The sequence below is a fragment of the Mustela nigripes genome, chromosome 13, assembly GCF_022355385.1.
Source record: "Mustela nigripes isolate SB6536 chromosome 13, MUSNIG.SB6536, whole genome shotgun sequence".
NCBI lineage: Eukaryota > Metazoa > Chordata > Mammalia > Carnivora > Mustelidae > Mustela > Mustela nigripes.
The window spans coordinates 142,165,647-142,193,203 of NC_081569.1; the positions used below are offsets into that span (position 1 = coordinate 142,165,647).

At 50.3% G+C, this 27,557-nt stretch overlaps 1 protein-coding gene and 1 non-coding gene across 2 annotated transcripts; both read right to left on the bottom strand.

Moving 5' to 3' along the window:
* Nucleotides 1–3,220: 3,220 nt before the first annotated feature.
* Nucleotides 3,221–27,464, bottom strand: CINP (cyclin dependent kinase 2 interacting protein). Its single transcript, XM_059374029.1, has 5 exons — nt 27,377–27,464; nt 16,232–16,400; nt 13,004–13,133; nt 5,561–5,690; nt 3,221–3,698 (listed from the first exon to the last, which is right to left on the bottom strand). The coding sequence occupies exons 1-5, from the start codon at nt 27,381–27,383 to the stop codon at nt 3,496–3,498; spliced, it is 639 nt and encodes a 212-aa protein (XP_059230012.1). The 5' UTR covers nt 27,384–27,464; the 3' UTR covers nt 3,221–3,495.
* On the bottom strand, nt 6,612–6,741 carry LOC132000544 (small nucleolar RNA SNORA49). Its single transcript, XR_009399393.1, has one exon. It is a non-coding gene; the product is annotated as a small nucleolar RNA SNORA49 (small nucleolar RNA).
* Nucleotides 27,465–27,557: the final 93 nt, after the last annotated feature.

Genomic DNA, 27,557 nt, shown 5'->3' on the forward strand with positions numbered 1-27,557 from the left:
CTGCCTTGGGTTTTTTCATTTGCTTCATATCTTGCTTGCTTTTCTGCCATTTGTTGTTGTTTAAATTCTATTTATTTATTCATGAGAGACAGACAGAGAGAGGGGGAAGTGGGACGTGGGACTCAATCCCAGGACCTCAGGATCATGACCCAAGCCGAAGGCAGATCCCCAACCGACTGAGCCACCCAGCGCCCCTGTGCCCTTTGTTTTTAAGCATAATTATATGTGCATATAGTTTAACGGGCCAGTTCTCTGAGACTTATGTTTTAAAAGAGAGCAGCCCCTCCCCTTCCTCATCTCTTGATCTGCTGTTCATATGGCACCAGGATCTCCACCGATGTGTCAGCTAACGCTTCCATCACACCACGTAACTATTACGTCATTTCCTCCAACCTCTTCGCATGGTAGCCACCTCCAGCTCTTGTAGCTGTGTCTTTGGCAGTTCAGCCTGTATCACTGCGTAACAGGCTAAAACTGTCACTTCGTGATCGACTGGCTCCCGGAGGCTGAATGCACCCATGCTATCCCCGCCACCATCACCGCCACCCACGCGCACACTTGCCAGCCTTCCCCTTGGCAGGGGATCCGCTGGCTGCTTCTACAGAGGTAGTGGGGGTAAGCGACTTGAAGGAGCTGGCATTTTATTTCTCCCTCATCTTCGTCCGTTCAAGTGGCTCTAAGGGAGTCACAGACTGAGACTCCCAGAATCAGCAGGGGCTCGCTGCTCAGTCACGGAGGCTGGAGATACGAGGGCACCGGCATGGCTGGGGGAGGGCCGTGTCTTCACACACTGGAGGGGCCCCGGGGAACCCTCTGGAGCCTCTTTCATAAGAGCGTGGATCCCACGCATGGGGCTACCCCACCCTGTTGTTAACCATCTCTGCTAGGGGTTACGATTTTGACATAGGAGTCCGGCGGGGACATGTGGAGACGATAGCACCTCCAAGTGAACACGTGAAGGCACTCTGGAACTTGAGTGGCTTTGCTGCAGAGGTGGCCCAGGCCCAGGGCCCAGGGGGCTTCCTCACTCCTTGGAGGGATGAGGGGGTTCATCACCCTCATGTCTGCTCCATCCCCGAAGATGTGAGGGGCAGAAGGGGCACACACAACTTGAGAACCAAATGCACGTCTCAGTCATGTGGCCACAGCTGGTGACAAAGAAGGTTCTGGAACCTATTAAGCTGGTAGCCGTGTGCTAGCTAAAACCCAGATGAAGCAAAAAATATGGAAGGACTACATGGTCTCTGCCAAACCCCATCTCCCAGGACGGTTAGAACATTTGTGGGTCGGTCTGGAGAGGTGGGAGTAACAGCTCTGGAACCTCGCCAGCTTCAAACAATGGAGGTATGTGTCTCCTTGTGCAACGTGTCCCTCATAGGCCGGGGGACAGCACTGCCTCAGCACAGCCGGGTCAGGAACCCAGCGGGGCAGCCACATCTCAAACTCTGCCAATGGCCAACTCAGACAGAGGAAACCAAAGGGAGGGCTGCCCTCCCGTGGCCAGAACCTGCCCTGTGGTCACCCCCAATGGCAAGGGAACCAGAAGGACCAGCTCTCGTGGGTCACAAAGGCAGGACTCCAGGAATACTTGGTGACCAACGCAGACGGCTGACCCACTGTCAGGTCACGTTATTTAGGATGAGAAAGTGTGGTATGTTGTGACCACTTCGATGCTTTCATATAAGCCTTTGGGTTTCCTGGAAGCTGGCTTTTTTCTTTTTTTCCTTTTAATGAAATGTACTTACCATGAACTGCCCCCAGAACCCTTCCCTCAGGCCTGTTTCTGTGGACTTGCCCTTTGCAGGCTCCTTGGCTGTCTACTTTGGCAAGATACCTGGAGGCACAGAACCATGTCAACAGCCTCCATGGTTTAAATTTTTTTTTTTTAGACTTTTAAAAATTTATTTGACAGACAGAGATCACAAGTAGGCAGAGAGGCAGGCAGAGAGAGAGAAAGGAAGGGAAGCAGGCTCCCCACTGAGCAGAGAGCCCGATGTGGGGCTTGATCCCAGAACCCTGGGATCATGACCTGAGCGGAAGGCAGAACATGGTTTAGAAGCCTGTCAGCTCTCTAGAGACTTCACTGTTGTGTAGTGAGTGCAGAACTCAGCAAATTCAACCACCAGAGGGGTTTTCCTTTAATTTGATGCCTCTTCCATTTCGTGAGGCATCTCTGGACCAATGCCACTGGATAATTTGTCCTTTAGCTCTTCCGTGTCTGCTTGTCCTTTGCAATGTCAACCCTTTTCATGGCCTCCCCTGGACCACTTGGGGGTCTGAGGATAAAGTGTCAAGAACCCATGGAATGTTCTAGAAAGGCCTGCTCACAGTATCAAGTCCTTCACTGCCTTTTTTTTTTTTTTTTTTTAAGTAAGCTGAACTCCCAGCATGGGGCCTGAACTCACAACCCCAAGATCAAGAGTCGCACACTCCACAGACTGAGCCAGCCAGGTGGCCTGAAGAGCATTTATTTTTTTAAGTATGCCCGAAGCATAAAACTGCCAATGGATCTGGGGGCCCAGTCCTGCCCACCCGCCTCTGGGGCTCCTGACAACAGCCTGCCGGGCAGGGCAGCCTGGAGCAGAGCACCCTTCCCACTGCATGCTAACCGCAGCTTCCTGGCTGTGAGATGTGTGAGGGCAGCCTTTACAGTAGCGAGCCATCAGCGAGTGCCCCAGGGGCAGAGGAAGGAGACGCTAGGAAGTGCTGCCTTTCAGTACTTTCTGACGTATCACTTTGCACAGCGAGGGAGGCTCACTTTCTCCCAAACGAAATCCCTGTCGTGTAGGGTCTTTACTGGAGCATTTGCTTCTTTGCCTGTTGCTGGGACACTGCAGCCTCCATGAGAGGAGGGCCACATCCTGGGTCATGTACCCCATCCGTGCTGTAGCACCAAGTTCCTCACGGTTCTGCGGGAAGCCAATGGTAGACTCGAGCCCCCAGGGTTGGGCTGCGGACATTGTCAGACCCTAGCGCTTGTGCCTGGAAGAATCCCAGGGCCTGCCTCATCCTGTCTGCAAACACAGGCGACTGCTGGAGGTAGTTTTCACGAGCCGGTCTCTCTCACTCAGTTAGCTCTACGTACTCGTTAGCTGTAATTACAAAACCTACGTTTATTTGTAGAGAAATTTAATAACGGATAGATACAAAGTAAAAAATACTGAACCAGAGGTTTTCTATATAAATATGGCTAATTGACAAAAATGAGGTGACACAGTCATCCTGGTTGGGAACTCCTTTATTTCACGTGAGGTCCCCTTGGGTGACAGGTTCACAACAGGTGTGGCCGACATGGCAGGGAGCATGGCTCCCAGCAGTCTAGTGTTGGGACAGGCCACGGGGAGCCACTAAAGTGATCCAGTCCGGAAGACACTAAGGCCGGAGGGCGGCCGCGTCACAGCACTGGGTCTTACATGAAAGACCGTCCATCACGGGAGCCACAGAAGCATCCGGCGGTCCGGAGCCTGGGGGCTCAGGCCTGGCTATGCCGGGACGTCACAGGGCCCGGTGCCCTGTTTCCAGCAGCATGCTTTCCAGAAGCATCGTGCTGTTGGTCTCCACATAGGGCTGGTGCAGCCACATTGACAGGTAGCTCAGGGTGAGGTCGTAGTCTGCGGCGTGTGCAAGCTCTTCCGTGATCATGCGCTTCAGGAGAAGCTCCTTCTGGTACATGTCGCACAGCTTGCGGGAGACCTCGTCTGAAACCAATGTCTTTCTTTAGAGGCAACAAAGTCACAGAACCATTCCTGCCTGGGGGTGGGTCCCACTCTGGAAAGCTTGTTGAGAACTAGACTCGGCGACAGTGCAGGGGTGAAGGAGGACCGGGCGGGTCCGGGTCACTCGGGCTCGTACCCATCAGTAGGGTCACTCGGGCTCGTACCCTTCAGTAGGGTCACTTGGGCTCGTACCCATCAGTAGGGTCACTCGGGCTCGTACCATTCAGTAGGGTCACTCGGGCTCGTACCCTTCAGTAGGGTCTCGGGCTCATACCCATCAGTAGGGTCACTCAGGCTTGTACCCATCAGTAGGGTTAGTGGCATGATAAGGGCCATGAAGTTAATGAGTAAGTCTAGCCTCTGCTCAACTCTTGGGTCCCGCGATGATTATAAACAGTAGGTTCACCTCAGACAGACAGTATTCCAATAACACATTACATCAAATGGTTTTACCCTTTTCTTCCTTACTTAAAAGTGAGGTCTCAGGGCGCCTGGGTGGCTCAGTGGGTTAAAGCCTCTGCCTTCAGCTCGGGTCATGATCTCAGGGTCCTGGGGTAGAGCCCTACGTCAGGCTCTCTGCTCAGCAAGGAGCCTGCTTCCTCCTCTCTCTCTGCCTGCCTCTCTGCCTGTTTGTGATCTCTGTCTGTCAAATAAATAAATAAAATCTTAAAAAAAAAAAAAGCGAGGTCTCAAATTGGCAACAAATAATGAGACCCTTCTTTTGAACTAACAAAGCTAATGGTAACTCTGAGGGGCGCCGAGGTGGCTCAGTCGGCTGAGCATCCAACTCTTGATTTTGGCTCAGGTCACAATCTCAGGGTCATGGGATCAAGCCCCATGTCAGGCTCTGGACTCAGCAGGGAGTCTGCTTCTCTCTCTCTCCCTCAGCCCCTTCCTCTGCTTTCATGTGCACACTCACTTTCTCTCTAAAATAAATAAATCTTAAAAAAAAAAAAAAGTAATCCTGATCTTGTAGAACTTAAGAAATGAATTCCATGTTCCCAGAACATTCCATGTTCTTCTTTTGGGGGTTCAACTGACCTCAGTTTATCTTTTTTTTTTTTTTTTTCTTCAGTGCTGGGCTTGAATTCATGATCCTGAGATCAAGACCTGAGCTGAAATCAAGAGTTGGAGGCTTAAGTGACTGAACCACCCAGGTGCCCCAAAACCTATCTTTCTAAAAAAGAAAAAAAAAAATCTGTCTCCGCAGAGGCAGTAGAATTCGTTCTACCCTTTTTTTTTTTTTTTTTTAAGGTTATGTACTTGCTTTTTTAAGTAATCTCTGTGCCCAATATGGGGCTTGAACTCATGACCCCAAGATCGAAAGTCATAGGCTCTGTGGACTGAGCCAGCTGGGTGCCTTGACCACTTGGTTTTAAAGGGCTAATAAGGGGGTGCCTGGGTGGCTCAGTAGGGTAAGCCTCTGCCTTTGGCTCAGGTCATGGTCCCAGGGTCCCAGGGTCCCAGGGTCCTGGGATCGGGCCCCGCATTGGGCTCTCTGCTCAGCAGGGAGCCTGCTTTCCTCCCCCTGTTCTCTGCTTGCATCTCTGCCTACTTATGATCCCTGCCTGTCAAATAAATAAAATCCTTTTAAAAAAATAATAAAGGGCTAAATGTGTCTCTAAAACGCTTCATGTGTCTCTAATTACATTTAATATTCTTTGCTGATTATTAGAGGCAAGAAGAAAGGCCCATTTTAAGATGCCCCCAATCTCCTTTCCTTCCAATGGATCCTCTCGAATTGAACTTCAGACTCTGTTAGGTTCTTCAAGTACCACGTCTCAAGAACACAAATGCTCTCATAATTTCTACTCCTGAGAATCAGTAAAAAGAGAACTACTTACAGAAATGGGCTGTGGGCCATGTGTGAAATAGGGGGGGGCGGGGCCTCCCATCCCGGTAATGGTAGTTCTCTAGCTCACAAACCCCCTTGGTGGTCAAGGACAGCTTTTCCATTTTCATCTGTATTTTGGCCTGAAAAGATATTAATTGGGAATATGAGAACCTTATTTGAAATCTACTGCAGTCTCAGATTCAGTAACTGTGAGCTTTCGAAGCTCAGAGGCAGAAGTCCGTTGAGACCCAAAGTCCAATAACTCAACACTGTTCACTCCATGCGCTGCACATTTCCAGGCAGCTGGAGGCAGATGGTGGCTACGATTTCTTTAACTCGGATTGCTTCAGAAAAAAGCCCTGGCTTTCCGGGCTGGAGAGAGAAAGCTTGCGGAGTCCCACTTCCCTAAGATTTCTGAAGGCGCTAATGTTTTAGCCCCAAGACGTGGAGGAATCAAAAGGCAGGCTCTGCCTTGATGGGGTGACAGGGGGAAGGGTGTTAGATGAGTTCATTTCTGACTTTTATGAACTGCCTCTGAGTTTACTGAAACCTCAACGCCCGGTTTCCTTATCTGTAAAACGGTGGTCAGGAAAGGCAGCCCCACACCCTTGACACAGGAAGTGAGGAAAGCGGACACTGACGCGCCTCGGGGTGGGGTGGCCTTTGCAGGAAGCCCGGCCACCGCAGGGGACATGGACACCATCCCTGCTGCACAGACAAGCCAGCACAGTCCGCTCTGACAAACTGCCTACACGGCAGCGAGAAGGACGAGGTACTTGTGAAGAACCCGTTGGCGCTATGGAAGGATTTGTTACGTACAGGGACCACGTAACTAAGACCTCAGACGTCAGCAGCACAGACCCACTAAAACCACATTTCTGACCCTGTGTATACTTCACCCCACGTGCACAGGCGTGAATGCACAGAGATCTAGAAATTGTCAAAATCTGAATTCCTTACACTTGGCCCTTCGGCCACTCTCCAATTACGCCGGATGTGGTGTGCGCTAAGTTCAGCTAACATTGATTTTTTTTTTAATTTTTTAAATTTTTCTGACATGGACTGTCAGCTCAAGCTGTAGGCCCCAGGAGAACACAGAGTCTTCCTGGGGAGGGACATGCGCTTGGTCCTGTACCCTCAGGCAATGCCTGGGCCTTCACAGCAAAAGACCCAGGAGTAAGGCTGAGGGAGCCGCTAACATTGAATTTTTTTTTTTAAGATTTTATTTATTTATTTGACAGAGAGAGATCACAAGTAGGCAGAGAGGCAGGCAGACAGAGAGAGGGGGAAGCAGGCTCCCCACTGAGCAGAGAGCCCGGTGCGGAACTCGATCCCAGGACCCTGAGATCATGACCTGAGCTGAAGGCAGTGGCTTAACCACTGAGCCACCCAGGCGCCCGCTAACATTGATTTTTAAGGCACTATGCTCCTTTCCCAATCTTTTTAGGTTTGATCTTTCATGTGGCCCCACCCCAAAAGAGAGGACTCAGCATTTCTGCATTATAGCTGACACAATTCTCAGGGCTGCTGAGCTAGGGAAGGTCAAAGCCAGCACCACTGCACCACGCTTCCTGACCCACGTCTCTTGGCCAACCCACGTTCTCTGCATCCTGCCACCTAATTCAAAGAAAAGCTTGTAAATAATCGGGAGAGCAAGGAAAATCCTGGAGCCTGACCCCGGCCGGCAGTGCCGTGCAGAGCTTGGTCATCAACAGAGAAAAAGACCACACGAGGTGGGCAGCCCTGAGCCGGCAAGGCACACACGGAGGTGCCCACTCCCAGGGCAACCTCAGAACACCTCCTCCCACAGAACAAACTGTAAAACGTTTGTCCACGTTAGGGAAATGGTGCCTCAAAGCCCCCTGCCACAGTCAAATTCATTAAAGACACTTAAAGCCAAGTCTGGAAAATCATTCTCTCCAAAAGCTAGAAAACAAGACAAATAATATGAAAAGCCTTATTCCATTAACTTCTGGTTTTGAACACAGAACGAGAACTTCTTTCCAAACCACTTCAAAATAGAATAAATTCCCTAGAGCAGAGCATTCCAGGGCCTGACAGCTGGCACCCAGACCTGGGTTTCTAAAACCATCCTCCAATCAGAGAAACGAGGGCTCCTTGGGGAAATGGCTGATCAGAGGCAGGGAATACACCAGATGCGCCTAGAATGTCTTGAAACGCTAGGAAGTAAGGAAGTGTTCAAAAAAACCCAAACCAAAAACTCACAATGATGGAAGCATGTTAAGAGGAACAGGAGCCAATGGAACTCCTACGGGCCAAAGCAGGGACAGTCTGAGGACAAAATAAAGCAGTATTCTCTGACAGCCCAAGGTGGAGAACAAGTAACCACGAGTCCCCACTGCTAGAAATGAATGGTCCAGTAACTCACAGGCAGGGGGGGGGAGAGACACGATTTACGTACATGTTCTGCCCTCGAGGAGGAGGGGCAGAACTTCCCACTCCCCCAGTGTGGGCTGTGTGGACAGTGCGAAAGGAGCTCCTTTTACAGAGAAACCTGACAGTCACGCGGTCAAGGTCAACACCCAGAGTGATGGGTGTGGTCACACTCCCTGTCCTCGATGGGATGATGAGACTTCGTCTCCGTCTCCGCAGTCTCCCTCGAAAAACCCATGACCCTGGCCAAATCATGAGAAGGTCATCAGACAGACCCCAAGTGAGGGGCAGCTGCGAAATGCCTGACCTGTTGTCCTCAAAACTGTCACTGCTAGAAAAAACAAGCGAAGTCCATGAGACTGGGGCGGCCACAAGGAGCTGGAGCCGACGTGGTGACTACATTCACTGTGGCGTCCGGGGTGCAGAGAGGGCGGTAGGGAAAAAGGAAAGAAATGTGACTCGACTGCAGCTTCATTCAGGAACAGCGTGTCAGTACTGCCTCATGAATTACGACGGACGTGGCGTTCCAATTTGTGATTCATAGGATGGGCACGTCTGAAAAGAGCTGCAGGCTGGGGGTAATTTACGTAAACTCTCTGTCCTAAAAAATCAGGTGTCCCCAAAAAACATAGAGAATAAATCCACGGAAGCAGGACACTGTGGCCTGGGAGACTGTAGAGACCAGGGTATCTGCCTCTTCCCAAAGCCACCGGGCCTTAGCATCAGCAACCCCGCAGCACGCAGTTCAGCCTGTCTTCCCACTGGGCTACTAGCCTCGGGCCTGTGTGCGTCTCCCTCCTGCTCCAGAGGTCCCTTTGAAAGAAAGAAAACTTCCCTTCTTAGGATAAAGGGAGTCAGCCCCAGGCTCAAAGACTTCGGCAGGGAAGCAATACCCAGGTAACAGTGTGTATAATGTGATTTTACACTTGATCTTAGCCAAAAGACCGAGAGGTGATTATATAATGTGATTTTCAACTGTATTATAGAAAAACGTTAATGAACAGGATGGGATTAATATGAATTGTGAAGCAGGCCCAAGAGTGAGGCGTGCGTGTGCTGGTGCGGTTCCGCCCGGGAGCAAGCATTGTCCAGCCCTCTGGGCACACATTTCCCACCTTGGGCCACACCAGCTCCGCGGGAGCCCCTTCCAGCTCCGGACAGGACTTGCCACATTGTTCCCTGGTGGGAGCCAAAGCTTCTGCCAGTACCAGGGTCTCCTTTGTCCCCTGAGAGGCCTCAGAAAACCAGTGGACCCTTTTCGGTTCTTGGATAGCCTTTTGGCTGTGATGGCAGCTGTTTTGTCTGCTGGTTCCCCCTTTCCCGGGCTACAACTCCAGTCCCTCCAATAGCTTCTTCCTGATAATGCCTGCCCCCCCGACACCCCGCTCCAAACACGCACCATGCTGTCTCTGTCTGCACTGATGGCTGGGCCCATCATTTTGTTGGCTGTCAGGGACACAGCCCGGCCTTTATCTGAAGGTCCTGGGAACTCGGCTGACCACAAGCAGGTGGCCACCTACAACCCAGCGGCTACTTTCCCCTGGCCTGCCTCACCCTGGGCCTGTGCTGCAGGTCAGAGGGACCGAGGGCACGTGCCCCGCCTTTCCTCTGCTGCTGCTCAGTTCACCGAGCCTGCTGGCTGGGTTTTTCGGACCTTGACTCTCCCCACTAACGTCTTACCACGCTGTCCCTCCTCAATGCAGGTCAGTGGGGCAGAGAACAGAGTCCCAGGGCACCAGCCCAGCACTGGAGGGTGAGTGAGCCTAGGACAGACAGACAAAGCCAATCCCTCCTGGCGTGCCTGAAATGAAAGGCACCCCCGCTCTTCCCCATCGGCCGCCCCTCTGAAACTTCTTCCTGCGGGGCCTACGTCTAAGTGACAGATGAGAGCGTGTGCTCGAACCAGAGCCAAGTGGCTCTTGAAAACAAAATCCTTTCAGATTTTTTTACATTTTGTAAAAGTCACATCAGTATGTGTTGAAAATGTTTCTCGTTCCAACACAGCTTTGAGCTTCTGTGACAGGCTGTCTCCTGGAAGGGGATGAGGGATGGAGAGGCTCTGGCGGGAGGCAGTGAGCGGTCGGGGCCGGAGGGCAGCTGACTGAGCAGCACATGTGCTCGGCTTCTGGGCTCTTCACATTATTTTAAGACTGGAACTCAGCTACCTGGTTTCTTTTTTTTTTTTTTTTTTTTTAGCTACCTGGTTTCTTTTAGGAACAATACATGCACCTGCTTTTTGTTCAAACAAAAGTATGTATTTTTTTTAAAGATGTTATTTATTTGACAGAGATTACAAGCAGGTAGAGAGGCAGGCAGAGAGAGAGAGAGGAGGAAGCAGGCTCCCCGCTGAGCAGAGAGCCCGATGCGGGGCTCGATCCCAGGACCCTGGGATCATGACCTGAGCTGAAGGCAGAGGCTTTAACCCACTGAGCCACCCAGGCGCCCCCAAAAGTATGTATTTTTAAAAGATCTATTTATTAGAGAGAAAGGGAGAGGCAGAGAGAGAAGGGGAGAGCGTGCATGGGGAGAGGGGGAGAGAGAGAGAGAGAGCGCGCGCGAGAATCTCAAGCAGACCCGGCACTGAGTGAGAAGCGTGACATGGGGCTCCATCCCACGACCCTCAGATCACGACCTGAGCCGAAACCAAGAATCGGAGGCTTAACCCAGTGTGCCACCCAGGCGGCCCAAACACAAATACTTGCCATGATCAAACGGGTTCATTTGGGAAAAAGAAAACAAAACAAGTGGGCAGTTTTCCCCAACTTAGAACTTTGTCCCTTTCAATCGCGTATTTGGCCTGTGTCCGCTCCCCACTGGCCAGGAGCTCCATGTCCGGACCTCACTCGCCAGGGACACAAACAAAGACAGTGGACCTCACGTAGCCTACACTCTTAATTCTCTTGCCTTCCTGAGTGGGGGCCTAGACACGGAGTCGATGACGCCTGTCTCGTTACCTGCTCAGACAGCCTGCGGAGGGCAAGTGCTTGTCATCCCAGCACAAGCCCGGGGCGAGGGAAGGCAGAACAGGAGGATGACAGAAACCTGATCATCTACTTGGAGAAAACTGTTTGCTATTTAGCCCCATAAGAATCTTAAATATCCCAAAGACACTACTGATTTCGATCATAAAAGGCCAAATTACCAAAATGTCCTCAAACATTTATTTTCTCATTTTAGTGTTCCTGAAACTATAATGCATCTTACAGTTGATGTGTCTAAAAGGGTAGTGTCGGGGCGCCTGGCGGCTCAGTTGGTTAAGTGTCTGACTTTTGATCTCAACTCAGATCTTGATCTCGGGGTTGTGAGTTCAGGCCCCACATTGGACTCCATGCTCAGTGTGGAGCCTACTTTAAAAAAAAGAAAAAAGGTAGTCTTTCTTTCCTAAAAAGTCTTCTATTTATTTATTTTTAAAGATTTTATTTATTTATTTGACACAGAGAGAGCGCAAGCAGGGAGAGCAGCAGGCAGAGGGAGACGCGGAAACAGACAACCCGCCGAGTAGGGAGAATGTCTCGAGACTCGATCCCAGAACCCTGGGATCATGACCTGAGCCAAAGGCAGACACTCAACTGACTGAGCCACCCAGGTGCGCCTCCTGAAAAACTCCTTTAAACCGACAGCTTTGTTACAGTTGGAATCCTAAATCTGAACAAGTAGTATCTTTAAGAAATACAATCACACTCCACATAATTACATTCCACATATTCTGTTTCACAGGCAAGAAGTCATGTCAAAGATCAGAAACATTTCCATCAAAGATTAAAAGATAAAGATTCTTCCATGTTCAGGGGTAAGTTCTAGTTACCCAAGTTCGAGTCTGTGCCCAGCGAGGAGATGCGGAGTTAAGTCTATGGTGGCAGGTGCGGTGGGTACTGGTAATGGAACCCGTCATTAGTTCGTTACACACTGAGAACATCTCTCGTGGGCCAGACCAGGGCCCAGACCGAAGCCAGCCCACACACTACTTTAGTATGGCCCAAGAGCTCAGAATGGGTTTTATATTCTGAAATGCTTCAGAGAACCGTGTAAAAAGAATATTCTACAACACATCAAAATTACGTGATATTAAAATTTCAGTGTCCATGAATAAAGTTTTATTGGAACACAGCCACACGGACAGAAACCTGAACTACGTCCATTTGGACATCCTATGACAGGAACCAAAACTACCCCCTCAAGCAACAACAACTGCCCAGAGCCAGCAAGACCCCGTGCGACCCTGCCCCCCAACCCGGCAATCACGATCAACGTTTTACCGCCCACCTGCACGTACCCACCAACCTTTGTCCCATGTGTCCTTACATAAACCTGCAAGTCTTTCCAGCACTTTCCAGAGGGTCATTGAGACGCTAGTCTGCTGCCCTCCCAGTGTCGGCCTCACCGAAGCAAAGTCCTTTCTTGTGCCTCCACCACTCGCTTCTCTGCCTGTGAGTTTTGTCAGTGGGGAGTGGCCGAGCCTGGTCTATTTGGGACCCTGGAGGCTGGTGCTCACGCGCCCCTGCGCGCCAGCTAGGCCGCCATTCACTTCTGTACCACCTGTGGGCGCTACATGGGGAGCCCAGTGATGATGAGACACGGTAGGGCCCACAAATCCCGAAATATTTACCATGTGGAGCCTTCAGAAGTGGGTGAGATGGGCGCCTGGGTGGCTCAGTGGGTTAAAGCCGCTGCCTTCAGCTCAGGTCATGATCTCAGGGTCCTGGGATCGAGTCCCACATCGGGCTCTCTGCTCAGCGGGGAGCCTGCTTCCTCCTCTCTCTCTCTGCCTGCCTCTCCATCTACTTGTGATCTCTCTCTGTCAAATAAATAAATAAAATCTTTAAAAAAAGAAAAAAAAAGAAGAGGGTGAGATGGACCCAGACAGCACATGGGGCGGAAAGAAGAAAGGTCTAGGACAGCGTCCTGGGGGCACTGAGATGTAGGAGGCAAGTGCAGGAGGCTGAGGACAGTGTCTGGGGGACAGCGTCTCCCACCATGTGCACACCTGCCGAGCGCCGAGAAAGTCCCAAGTCCACCTCCCCCACCCCCCCACCGAGGTGCCAGGGGCTCTGGATCTCACCAAAGCCTCCAAGGTGGTCTGCAGCTCCTCACACAGCGCCTCGAGCTCCTTGCTATATTCTGGAAGCGTCTTTTCCGCATCTTCCCCGGAAGCTGGGCTGCTGCCCTGTAACTCTGTCTTATCTTCACTCCTGGACAGAAGGGAAAAGAGTGGAAACTAAGCACACCCTGAAAGGCACCTCGCTTCCTTACGGCAGAGCTCAGAAACTGCGATCTCCACGTAAGGGTGTCAGGCGCCTATTTGGCCCAGGTGTACTTCATGTGGATGCGATACAGGATTCCTTATTACTTATTATTCATTATCATTCCTTATTACTTCTGAGCCCAAGGAAGACGCCCAGCCGCTCTGCGCTGGAGGGAGTCGGCTGAAGGCCGTCCCGTGGTGCCTTTGGCCTAGGGCTCCGTGCTCGGTGTACGAACAGGAACGCGACGTGCCCATTTCCCCGAGTTCACCGTCTGGGGACTGTTTGGTAAACCGAAGGCTGCGGCCTGTGGGGCATGAAATTAACCTAGTGGGGTCACAACACTTAGGAAAACGAAGCACGAACAGAACAGTCTCAGCTCCGCGTGCAGGAGGGCGAGTGGGCGAGGGCCGGCCGCGTGAGACCTGCGGCGGGAACTGGCCAGAGCCCGGGGCCAGTAGTCCCCTTACAGACAAGGACATAGGAACGCGGACCTATAACTTTGAGATAAGAAATGACACGTGCAGGACGTGCAAAGAATAACGAGGCCGATCCCCACCGGAACTGGCCGCCGCCGACAGTTTCCTCAGGACTCCTTCGTCTCTTTATGTTTTTATTTTCAATTTTATTTTTATTTTTTTTTTTTTGGCTTTTTAAAACTTTATTTCAACATAACTATGCTTACAGAAACACACTCATACTGGTTAATAGAATGCCATTTAAGCTTAACTTACCCTACACAATTTGGACCAAAGACTTGGTACATGGTTTAAGTTTAAAAAAAAAAAAATTATTTGCAATCTGGTTTATTTCTCATCTATTACAAATGTATATAAAAGATCCTCCCATCAAATGCTGCTAAAGCAGGCAGCTGCTAAAGCAGGCAGCAAGAACCTTGAGATATTAACCTTTGGTTTGTCTCGGAAAAATAACACGTATTGCACTGTAAGTTTATAAAATTGGTGCAACAAAACATTGTTGTAATGTTTCAATGCCAGTTTACAAAGATCAATTAACTAATGGATGTTGAAAAGGGTGGGGAGCCTATGTACACAAGTGAAAATGTAAAAGCTATCTGATTTAGTAAAAATTGCATGTAGATTGCAAGTCTACAGAAACGAAGATTCAGATAATTTACCAAATCTGAATTAACACTATCAGCTCAGTTCATCTGCTGAGGTCAACAAGGAAGCTGCACAGACTAGCTGTTTTTTCTGGTTTATGCAAAAAAGAAAATGAAGTTTCTTCCCCAGCTTTTTTTTCAGTGTTCCGAGATTCACTGTTTATGTACCACACCCAGTGCTCCATGAAGTACATACATTTTGGCGGGTGGCGGGGGAGGGGGGCGGCTGGGTGGCTTAGTGGGTTGAGCGTCTGTCTTTGACTCAGGTCACTGTCCTGGGGTCCTGGGATCGAGCCCTGCGTAGGGCTCTCTGCTCAGCAGGGAGTCTGCTTCTCCCTCTCCCTCTGTCCCTCCCCCTGCTCAATCTCTCTCTCTCAAATAAACAAATAACTAAAACATCTAAAAAATAAGAAATTATGGGGCGCCTGGGTGGCTCAGTTGCTAAGCGTCTGCCCTCGCTCAGGTCATGATCCGGGGGTCCTGCGATCAAGCCCCGAGTTCGGTTTCCTCCTCAGCAGGAAGCCTGCTTCTCCCTCTCCCACTCCTCCTGCTTGTGTTCCGTCTCCGGCTGCCTCTCTGTGTCAAATAAACAAATAAAAAATCATACTTTAAAAAGGACCACTTGGTCTTAAGTGAAGAATGATTTAATAAAAAAACACACAGAAGGAAAGAAATTGCTAAGGAAGAGGACACTCCTAGCTCCCCTCTGCTCTCCGTCCCCCCGACTGCCGACACCCGCCCACCAAAGGCAGGGAGTGAGTTTCTCCACACCAGGGGCCCTCACAGCCCGCAGACATTCTCTCGCAGTGTCCGCGCAGAAACTCCCTACGGGAGACAGTCCGATCCCACACGCCAGGGCTCGGCCCCGCGACACTGGCCCCGCTCAACTCCAGACACCAACGGCAAGTCCAAGGTGTTAGCTGTGTTTCTGACTATAATGCGCCGTGGGTAAGAGGTTCCCCCAAGCCGCCCCCTTGGATCTGAAGGATTTGCTGGAGCGGCTCACAGAACTCCGGAAAATGGTTTCCTTACTGGATCGCTGCTTGGTGACAAAGGATATTAAGGGACACGAAAGAACAGCCCGATGAAGAGGAACACTTAGGATTGTCCAGGAGGGTCCTGAGCACAGGGGTTTGGTCCCTGTGGAGTCTGGGGGCCACCCTTCCAGCAGGGAGAGGTATTAACTATTTCCCAGAGCAAAAGCTCTCCCGACCCCATCTTTTTGGGGTCTTACGGAGGCTTTGTTAGGTAGGCACAATTGACTAAATCACTGGCCCCTGGGGACTCCTCTCCCCTCCCTGGGAGGTGGGGTGAAGGGGAGGGGCTGAAAATTCTCGATCTCTAATCCCCTGCTCGTTCCGCGGGGGCGGGGCTGGCCGGAAGTCACCTCCCTAGCCTGAACTCAGGACGCTCCTTTCACCTGGGTCATTCTGGGGACAAAAGACCAGATATTACAGAGGATGCTCCTAGTGCCCTTATCCATGGGGAAGTCGGAGGGGTTTTCGGACCTGTATGCCAGGAACCGGGAGGGAGACCAAAGAGAAGGAGCGCCCGTACTGTCCATCACAACGTCACAGAAACGAAGTACAAGGTCGTGAAGTCCAACCCTGCTGACCTCCCACCCAGCACCCACCCGTTGGGAAGGGGCCGAGTTTCTCGACCGGGCCCGTCCTTCCAATCCATTTCTATAATTTTATATACAGACATAACGGCAAACAGTAGGTAGCACCATTCTGTGTTTAAAATGGACATGCACAGTTGACGGGTGCGCACACCGTTTCACCACTTGCTCCTCTTCTCAACGTGAGGTCATCCGCTCATGCTGACGCGGACTGCCATTCCCGCCCTCAGAGACCCCCGGCGGACTCTGCCCGATCAGTAAGGGCGCGGAGCTTAGAGCACGAGGACCTCCACACACACTCACCGCACCCGGGTCTTCAGGTTGGCAATGCTGTTTGCAGTAGCAAAGCCCGCGTCGTTGAGGGTTTCCCATTTCAGGATTAAATTATGCCAATCAGCTGCATTGTCCTTAATTTTTCTTGCGCTGACAGATAAGACAGGTTTTCTGGGTGTTGCACTTCCAGGAGTGTTTGCTGACAGGGAGTAAGAGAAACACAATGATTACAAATTTGTGAAATAAAAAAAAGGAACCTCATTTCGGAGGGAGGCAGGGAGCCGTGAAAGGGCGGCTCTCACACACGTGACTTGCTGTGGCCTGCACAGCCCGCAGAAAGGAGAGGAGAGGAGTTATCACGACAAGGGAGGCCACTCTTCACGTAGGAATTTCATTTCCTGCTTTGAAGGAAAAGAAGGCGCCTTCCCCCACCCCAGCTCCAGCAAGGGCTCACCCACCAACCACCCCTTGTAGCCGATGAGAAACCACTGCAAACCTGGAACTCTTGTTCTCCACAGAACTTGGGTTCAACCCTCCCCCACTTCCCCCTAAAACCTAATTAAAGCTGACCTTCCCCTGTCTCCTCCGACTCGCCTAGGATTCGTCACAGGGAATTGTCCTGAACTGCAATTTCTTTGCAATTCCTGAATCAACTCTTTTTTTTTTTTTCACTTAGAGATGTTCTTTGCTCTGTTTAAAGTTTCTATTACTTGGCAGTTAGAGTGGAATCCGAAGGAGAAGACCCCACGGGACCAGGCGTCTGCATGGAGGCCTCGTACTCACCCCTTTGGAGAAGGGGTGTTTCAGATTCCGCGCCCGACTTTATTCAGGATCTGTTTGAAGCACTCACTTTCGCACCCCAGATTTTGAGTAATGGGATTTTGATTCTCCACACTCTCTACGGAGCGTCCTCTTTTTGGGACCCCATCAGGTTTTAGGTTTAAAAGCTATGGTCTTAGGGCCCCTGGATGGCTCAGTTGTTAAGCGTCTGCCTTCAGCTCAGGTCATGATCCCAGCGTCCTGGGCTCGAGCCCCACATGGGGCTCCCTGCTCAGCAGGAAGCCTGCTCCTCCCTCTCTTGTTCCCCCTGCTTGTGTTCCCTCTCTCGATGTGTCTCTCTCTGTCAAATAAATAAATAAAATCTTTAAAAAAAAAAGCTACAGTCCCTCCTTGTCTGCTTTACTATTATTTATGTACTCGTTGATTTGCATTGGAGTATATTAGCACAGTGCTGCACTGGTTTCGTGTGTTCCACCTAGTGATTCAGCACCTCCATACCGACCTAGGACTCAGCACAAGTGTGCTCCCTAATCCCCATCACCTGTTCCCCCATCTCCCCAGCCCCTCCCCCTCCCCCCGGTACCCATCAATGTGTTCTCTGTTGTTACAAGTCTTTTTTGTTCCTTTTTTCTGTTTGCTTTGTTTCTTAAATTCCACACATGCACGAAGTCACATTGTATTTATTTTTCTCTGGTGGACTTATAAAGAAAGGACACAACTCAACAACAAAAAAACAATAATCCAATTTAAAAATGGACAGAGGACACGAATACACACTTTTCCAAAGAAGACGTACGGACGGCCGACAGACACATGAAGAGATGCTCAGCATCACCCAGCATCAGGGAACTGCAAATCAGAATGGACGTGGGAAACGGAGGCAAAAGAAACGTTATTAAATTTCCTTACTACTTACAGCCCATGGGTAAGTGCTTAAAACAGGCCGAGTGACATTCCTCTAGGAAACCAGCTGCCTTGAAGCTAATCCCTTGCTAAAGGCATAAGGCAGTCTTCCCCTGACTCCCCTCTCCCCTCAGGATCCTGTAAGTCTTAAATAAAAATTCCTTTAGAAATTTCCTTTTTCTCTAACCCTGAGATAGATGTTGGCAATCACCCCTCCAAGCATATGGCCCACTGTTATACATCTGAAGGGTCTCATGGATAAGGTGACCTTTTCCCAACAACAGCTATCCCCCTCAAGGTCCTGGAAACCTTGCTTCCAAAATTCCTTAAAGACTTACACTGTCCCTGACCTCTGCTCAACTTGAGAGTATATAATGGGCCATTCCTCATGACCCCAGTGCGGCTCTTTCTGCCCATAGGTCCTGTCCCTGTGCTTTAATAAAACCACCTTTTTGGACCAAGAATGCTCCAAAGACCAAGATGTCTCAAGAATTCTTTCTTGGCCATTGGCTTCGAACCTTAACATCTTTCCTACATCCAAACCCACGATGAGATATCACCTCACACCTGTCAGAATGGCTGTCATGGAAACGACAAGAGGGGCACTGAGTTGGCTCTGTCAGTTAGGTGTCTGCCTTGGCTCAGGTCACCATCCTGGGGTCCTGGGATTGAATCCCACATCGGGCTCTCCGCCCAGCAGGAGTCTGCTTCTCCCTCTACCTCTGCCCCTCCCCTTGCTCATGCTTGCTCTCTTTTTCTCTCAAATAAATAAAAATTTTAAAAAAGAAAAGACAAGAAATAGCAGGTGTTGATGAGGATGTGGAGAAAAAGGAGCCCTCGTGAAGTGCTGGTGGGAAAGCATTTTGACTAAATGTACCAACTTCCCCAAAGATGAGTTCAAACTTCAACAGCCACTATGGGGAACGCTCGACCTCACCCCCCCAACTTCTCTCAGAACCTAATTAGAAAGCTCTGACTCTACAATTAAACAGACTGCATGGGATGCCGATTTAATGGGTACCTGGAGGCTTCTAACAGAATTTCAGGACTCTCAAGTCGCCTCTTCACAAAATACGATTCCAAATTAACCAAACAACAAACAATTAAAGGAAGACAAAAGTCATCTGAGGTCCCTTGCTCCCCGCCTGTCCTCTTGGTCTCAGGGCACACAGCTCACCTTCACAGGCTCACGGCCACCCTCCCCGTCCCCCTGCACGGCCGCTCCTCTATGCCCTTGCACTTCCTCATTCCTCTGTCTGGACATCCTTCCGTCCCTCTCCCAAACCTATGAAAACCTGCCCCATTAAATTCAGACCCTCTGAGGGTCCACATGCGAACCCCCCGATTTCTCGTGTGACGTGGACTGCAGGCGAATTAAGAGCTACAGTCAAAGACTTCCCCAAAGTGAGATTTGGGACGCTCCGAGTTGCTGACGGTCCCCACAGATCCCCCCAGACTGGCTGAGACGGCGACACATCAGCTGGGTTTCTCAGATTCAGATCCGCGATTCCACAGGCCTGCTGTCCGGGACCCGTCCCATCATCACTCGATGAGCTCGCCACACTGGTAATCCTGGGGAGGGGAGGATGTCCCTTCCGACCTCGGTCAGTACTTCTACATGACTAAGTTCTTCTTTTCAGCTTATCTCTTAACTCCGTAACTCTGGAAAAGAGCCAGCTGGCAGAGCAGCCCGTGAGGGGAACCGAGACTACCCCCTCAAGTGAGAAGGATGGCCGGAGCCAGGAAGACCCCTCCTGACTGGCCCACGACAGCGACACCAGACCTTCGCTGCCCCCTGCACGCGCCACCCATCTTTGTCCCACATTCTCCTTAGACAGACCTGAGAGGATCTTCAGGGCTTGGGAGACTCTGAGACACTAGTCTAGGGTCCTCCCGGTGTCACTCACTGACATGAAGTCCTTTCTTGTGTGCCACCACTCGCCTCTCTGCCTGTGGATTTTGTCCGCAGTCAGTGGCCGAGCCCGATGTGTTGAGGTGCCGGGGCCAGCTGCTCCACGGAGGGATCTGTAGAACCACAGATGGGGTCCTACCCACGCTTTGCTATATGATTGAGCTCCTGCAGGCACTAAATGCTTTTAGCAGCAATTCCTAGGGCTTTCCCAATCCCTGCCGAACACACTTGCTTCAGGCTTGTACTCAGAAACCCAATGAACCCATGCACGATGATCATAGTTGTCTCCGAGTTACTGTGGGGATTTTTTTGTTTAAAGAGAAAATCTTAGGCAGGCTCCACGCTCAGCATGAACCTGATGCAGGGCTTGATCTCATGACTCTGAGATCATGACCAGAGCCAAAATCAAGAGTTGGATGCTCAACCAAATAAGCCACCCACGTGTCCCTCCAAATGGTTTTTAAAGAAAATTCTGATCTTCCTTTAAACACCAATTCGACTTGGGTAGCCTGAACTCTGTGTTCATTACTGGGCAGGTCTTTCAGTTCATTACTGGGGTGACCTTCTAGTTAGGAGGACCAGGATGAAGGATGCCTGGGCAGCTCAGTGGGGTAAGCCTCTGCCTTTGGCTCAGGTCATGATCTCGGGGTCCTGGGATGAAGCCCCACAGTGGGCTCCTTGATCAGCAGGGAGCCTGCTTCTCCCCTTCTCTCTACCCCTCCTCCTGATGGTCCTCAAGCGTGCATTCTCTCTCTCTCTCTCATGCTCACTCTCCCTCTCTCTCCCTCAAATAAATAAATAAAATCTTAAAAAAAAAAAGAAAGCTTAATAAATTCCCCTGCCCTTGGCCATCCCAGTGATCAACTGCCTTTTTATACATGAATAGGAAGGGAATTCCTTGGGGTTACTCACCCCAAACACAAGGATCCCCATCGACCCCACAGGGCATTACGGCCAACAGCATGCCACGTGGCACCAGTCACCTTGCCTCAGAGCCATTCCTGCCAACACCCTTTTGGCTAAGAGCAGCCAGGAGACAGTCCCGGGACCCCCGCAGCCATCCGCAGCCATCCCCATGCCCGACGCAGTAGAGGCCCCCCTCTCTGCCACCACCCCCCAGCCAGTCGTCCCCCTCCTGTGAAATCCTCTCCTAACCACTCCTCCCAGAACTCCTCGCTGCGGTCACCTCCCTGCTCGTGCCTGACTGACGCATCACCTCCTGACTCCCTCCCGTGACGACTGACGTCCTTTGGAGGACACTGACTTCTCATGGTTCCCTGATGGTTTTCATCTGAGAGGCAGATATGGCGAATGTTGTGCTGGATATGCACTTGCAAACGCCTCTGAAGGAACTGAGTGACACCATTACCTTTGGCCACTTCACCGCAACAAGCCGAGCCGTACACCCTCCCATGGCGGGCGTGCTTGCCAAGGGCACAGCTGCCCACATTTACGCTGACAGCAAATATGCTTTAGGAGTGGCTCACAATTTTGTAATGTCATGGAAACAGGCTGGCTTCCTATTTTTAGCAGGGAGAAAATTTTAAGTGGGTCTTACGTCCAGAATATATTAGGTGCTATATTCCTCACAGCTGCTCTGGCCATTATCATCATCATCATCATCATCATCATCATCATCATCATCAGAGAAAGGGCACGAAGGGGCCCGTATTGGGTTCCATGCTGGATGTGGAGCCTGCTTGAGATTCTCTCCTCCCTCCCCTGCTGCTTGTGTGCACGCGCACATTCTCTCTCTAAAAAAGACGAAGGAGGAGGAGGAAGAAGAGGAAGAAGAAGAAGAAGAAAAAGAAAGAGGGGGCGGAATTAGAGTTTCTGGCATGACAGGACTCCTGCAGGGCTCAATCTCACAACCCTGAGATCATGACCAGAGCCAAAACCAAGAGGTGGATGCCCAACCGACTGAGCCACCCAGATGCCCCTCGCCCTCTCTTGAAAGACAGTGCCCTACTCACATTTCCCAATCCCCCACAAAAGGAGGAAAGCTTTCTGACTATTGCACCTGTCACCAGAAGCTCTGACCTGTTCACAATGTCAGACACCTATAACCTATATCCAATTTCTTTGTAGTCCCCAAATGCCATGGTAGATGACACCTGCAAGCCAACAGATGTCACCCACTGCTACTCTGACCGGCACTCTCGCACTTGTTTCAGCCTTTCCCCAGTCATGACTGTACTAACTCAGTTAAATCCCTGCATTTTTGCCATCGGTCAATCCCACATTCTTTTTCTTACGTAAGTGTGATCTCTCTCCCTGCACCCAAGGGAAATACAAATACGTTTATGCCTCTTTGCAAAGTTCCTATAAAAGACCCCTTCATGAAGGGATAGCCTCTCGCGGAATATCATCTCAACTCTTCTGATCCCTGACTTGAAAAGGCTAATCAGGAAATTCCAGCTAATAAATCACACTCTAGACCTTAGCTGGGGTCCCCGCACACCACATGGTTTCATTTTTGTTTATAGGAACAGCATTTCCCAAGTCATATGAATGCTTAGTTGGCAACTTGGAAGTCAATGTTTATTGTTTATTGTTAACTTTCATAACAAACCATAGGCCTCCACTGCCCTGCCTCATTAGGCTCCATGGCGCTCTTAACCAGGAACTTCTGGGGGCATATATCACTCCTGGTGTGGCTCTGTAGAGAGGCTTTTCCCTTTGGGTCAGAGTAGTGCCAATGAACACATGATCCGAAATCTCTCTCTACATTAGGAGAGGTAGCTGATTCCACAGCCAAAGCAAGAGTAGCCCAACGGTGATCATGGGACTTGTTGGCCGAAGGAGTTTGGGACAAGGTGCCCAGGTGGCTCAGTCGGTTAAGCCTCTGCCTTTGGCTCAGGTCATGATCCCAGGATCCTGGGATTGAGCTCTGCATCAGGCTCCCTCAGTCTGCTTCTCCCTCTATCTCTGCCCACCCTCCTGCTCTGCTCTCTCTCTCAAATAAATAAATAAAATCGAAAAAAACCATTTTTTTAAAGGGGACGCCTGCGTGGTTCAGTGTGTGAAGCCTCTGCCTTGGGCTCAGGTCATGGTGTCAGGGTCCTGGGATCGAGCCCCGCATCAGGCTCTCTGCTTAGTGGGGAGCCTGCTTCCCCCTCTCTCTCTGCCTGCTGCTCTGCCCTACTTGTGATCTCTCTCTCTCTCTGTCAAATAAATAAATAAAATCTTTAAAAAATAAATAAAAATAAAGGCATTTTGGACAATCTACTTGCTGAATAAGGAGGCATTTGTGCAGAAATACCACCAGCTGTATCTAGGCAAACACCTCTGGAGAAACAGAAACCCACTTATAAGAGATCAGGAAACAAGAGCACTGATTACAACGAATTACCCCAATGACCCCCGGTCTTCTGATCTATTTAGCTGGTTACCTTCAGGTTTGAGCTCCTGGTTTAGAACTATCAAGCTGGATTTGTTATATTATTTTTAATTCTGCCCTTTTAAAAAAAGATCTTATTTATTTACTTATTTGACACACAGAGAGAGAGCACACAAGCAGGGGGAGTGGTAGAGGGAGAGGGAGAAGCAGACTCCCGTGCCGAGCAGGGAGCCTGATGTGGGACTTGATTCCAAGACCTCAGGATCATGACCTAAGCAGAAGGCAGATACTTAACTCACTGAGGCACCCAGGTGCCCCAAGGTAGAGATTTTAGATGGGAAGGACTGAGGTCTCCCTCCTACCCTTTTTTGTCACTCACATGTGGCCTCAATGGCTTCCAGTCATTATGCACTTTCCCTCTGACACAGGATAGGACAACCAGGAAAGTGGACAAAACCACTAAATGCAGGCAGGAAAGCTGACTCTTGATAAAGTCATTTTTTTTTTAAGCAAATTGCTCAAAAGAGGGAAATGTGAAAATACAGGAAACCTCATTTAAAATGGAGTCCGAAGCCCCGGAGAGGCATGTGTTCAGGCACACACTACTTGCTGTAGCCTCCACAACCAGCAGGAGGAAGGCAGGCAAGAATGACTTCAACAAGTGAGGACATACTTCACAAAGGAATTTTATCTCCTGCGTTTAAGAAAAGGAAGGAAGAGCCCCCGCCACTCGCCCCGGCAATAAATGTACTAACCACCATCTCTCACTGTCTCACTGCAGCCAGTGCAGAAACCACACTGCAGAAACCACGACAACCTTGAACTCTTGTTCTTCTCGAATACATTTTTATTTACGATAACTCTCCAGTTTCCCCCTAAAAACTGAAGGAAAGCTGACCTTCCCTTTGTCTCTTCCAACTTGCCAGAACTCATCATAGCTTGCCTGTCCCATATTTGCTGTTTAAAGTCAGCAAATTTATGGTCTTAGTTGCAGAACACACAGACACACACACACACACACACATATGTGTTATATATGTCCTCACATATAACATATATGTGTTATATATGTGTGTGTGTGTTCTGCAACTAAGTATATATATGTATATATATATACATATACATATATGTATATATATGTATTTTTCCCCCTCCTATTAGAAAGAGCCAGATAGGGGCACCTGGGTGGCTCAGTGGGTTAAAGCCTCTGCCTTCGGCTCAGGTCATGATCCCAGGGTCCTGGGATCAAGCCCCACATCGGGCTCTCTGCTCAGCAGGGAGCCTGCTTTCTCCTTTCTCTCTGCCTGTCTCTCTGCCTACTTGTGATCTCTGTCTGTCAAATAAATAAATAAAATCTTTAAAAAAAAAAAAAAGAAAAAGAAAAAGAAAGAGCCAGATAGAAGAGATGTACAGAGCAGGGTTTGTGGAAAGGGGTATGGAGTCTCTGAGCACACCACTCTCCTCAGATCTCCATGTGTTCACCAACCTGGCACTCCCCAAATCCCATCTTTGTGGGCTTTTACAGAGGCTTCATTGCACAGGCATGGTTGATTAAATCTTCGGGCATTGCTCATTGATTCAATCTGAACCCCTCTCCCCTGGGGCCATGGGGGAAGTACGTGGGACTGAAAGATCCAACCCTTTATTGATTGATTGATTGATTTTTAAAGATTTTATTTATTTATTCGACAGAAAGAGAGACAGTGAGAGATGGAATACAAGCAGGGGGAGTGGGAGAAGGAGAAGCAGGTTTCCTGCCAAGCAGGGAGCCCAACTCGGGCTCAATCACAGGACCCTGGGATCATAACCCGAGCCAAAGGCAGACGCTTATTGACTGAGCCACCCAGGCGCCCCAGTTCCAACCCTTTAATCATGTGACTGGGGGGTGCGTATGTGTGTGTTTGCGCATGGGAACCAGCGCCCATCCAAAGGCTTCCCAAAAATTACTTCATCAGTATAACAAAAGACAACTTGCTCATTCTCACACGAAGGAAATACCAAGGGTTTTACCTCTCTGCCAAAAACAGGACAAAGACCAAATATTTACTTGTTAGTATAAACCGCAATCACACCTGTTATGGAAGTCCTGCCAACCAGGCAGGACTTCTCCAGCTTCTCACGGCTTGCTCTCTATGCCTTAGGGCTAGCCCTGTGCAAGCTCTGACTTTGACCTAGAGTGTACCTGCTGGCCGTGTATGTCCCCACTCACTTGGCTAACTCCTAGAGTCCTTTAAGGCTCTGCTTATTTAAACATCCCTTCAGTCTTTATACGACTCATCAACAACATGCCAGACACAGGGGATGAAGGGACTGACTGAGGTGTACCAGGGCCATTTTCATGGAACTTTGCAAAGAGGAGGTGGATAATAGAGAACCAGATAACCATGATTGATTCAGATTGTGGTAAGTGCTACATGGAAAAGAAAAAGGGGTCTTGTATTACAGTGAACCCCTGAAGTGATGTCATTTAGGCTAGAACCTGAATGATGAGAGGTCAGCAGTAGGTCCTAATGTGAGAATGAGCACTGTGAGTCTGAAAAATTAAGCAAGACCAGCGTGTTTATGACGAGGGATAGAAAGCAGAAAAATGTAAACCTTTAGCCTGGAAGGCTGACCTTTAGCTTACCTAGTTCCAACAAAGATCAGATATGTGCTGGTTGCTTCACTCTTTTTTTTCCCCTAAGATTTTATTTTTTCATTTGAGTGAGAGAGGGAAAGAAAAGCACAAGCAGAGGGAGGGGCACAGGGTGAGGGACAAGCAGTCTCCCTGCTGAGCAGGGAGCCACACAAGTGTCCGGTCCCAGGAACCTGGGATCATGACCTGTGCCAAAGGCAGCAGCTTAACCTACTGAGCCGCCCAGGTGCCCCAGTTGCTGCATTCTTAAAAGGTCTCATGACTGCTTATAAATCTCACCAACAGTTAATATTGAACTGAATGAGAAGCACCAGAGAAATCTTGCTAAAGTATTTTTATCAGTAGAAATTCAAAGAAAAATTTATAATACTCCCAGCATGTCCCCTCCCTCTTGACCACTGAGCAAAAATGCGGCCTTTCTGCCCATGGATCCTGCCCCATGCTACCTAAATAAACTTGCTAAGTTGCACCATGCAACATCCCAATAATTCTTTCTTGACGTTTGTACTCGATGATCCCACATCATCTAGAATAGAATGGTGGTGGGAGGGGGATGGTGGAGGGGACAGTCAAGCAACTGGAACCTTAAAGACCAAGACAAAGAGTTTAGATTTATTCCAAGTCAGTGGAAAGGAAGCAATAAGCTCTGAGTAGGAAAGTGACATGATCTGATTTAGGTTTTCAGAAATCACTCCTTCCACAAGGACATCTTCCTGGACCTCCCAGGTTGGGTTAGGACTCATTGCCCTGGATATCTGAAACAACCTCTTGGGCTATCACTGACACTCACCAGCGTGGTATATTTGCTGGTGTAATGTTTATATTCCCCGCTGACCGTAAGCCCACCTGGGCAGTGACTATGTCTTGCTCCCTCTCCTAACCTCAGCACACAATAAGTGGTGAATAAAATGTGTTAAATGGAGAAATAGTCCTTATCACCTGCCCTATAAATTCTAAGGGTTTCTCTTCTCCAGGAGGGGCTCCTTGAGGGTGAAGACCCTGTCCGATTTCCCAGCACGTATTTAGGAACCCAAAACACAGTTCTGAGTTCAAGAAACTGGGGCCAGTCGGGAAAGAGACCAGTAATGGGAGTCACAGAACAGAGCAGAGTGAGGTTAGCGGCCCTTCCGAGCCGCGGCTCCCAATCCGTTCACATCGCACACGGGATCCCTGCGGGGCTCTATCGCGCTGACCCACGTAAAGCACTTGGGACTCTACTTGGTGCTCGCTGCGACAGCTCTGCGGCGGGTAATGCGGAGGGGCACTCAGGGGAAGGTTTGGGAGGAGCTGGGCATGCAAGGCTTGGCACGCAGTGTCCTCCGCTAATGCTGGCTGACAGTGACAGTCACGCTCTGAGCGCCGGGATGGGCAGACCCGCCTGTCCATACCAGTAGCTTCTACACGAGAAAGGAACCGAGGCTCAGCCAGACTGACTGGCTCCCGGGCGGACCGCGAGCCTGCGCGAGGCCGGCGGATGGGCTGGGCCAAGGCAGGGACCCCCGCACACTCCCTCAGGCCTCGGCCCCCGGCCCCCGGCCCACGTCGCAGGCCCAGCGGGGACGCGCACACCCTCCCGGTCCCCCGGACCCGGCCCGTTGCACGCACCTGCCATGCGTCCGCAGATATCCCGGGCAGGAGCCCGGAGCCCCGCCCACGGCCGCCGGAAGCGCGCTGACGTCCTTCCGGCGCGCGCCGCTGGCTCGCCGCCGCCTGTGGCTCGGCTGCTCCAGCCTCCGGCCGTCGCTGCGCGCAGCCGGCCCCGTTGCCCGGGGAACGGGCTCCCGGC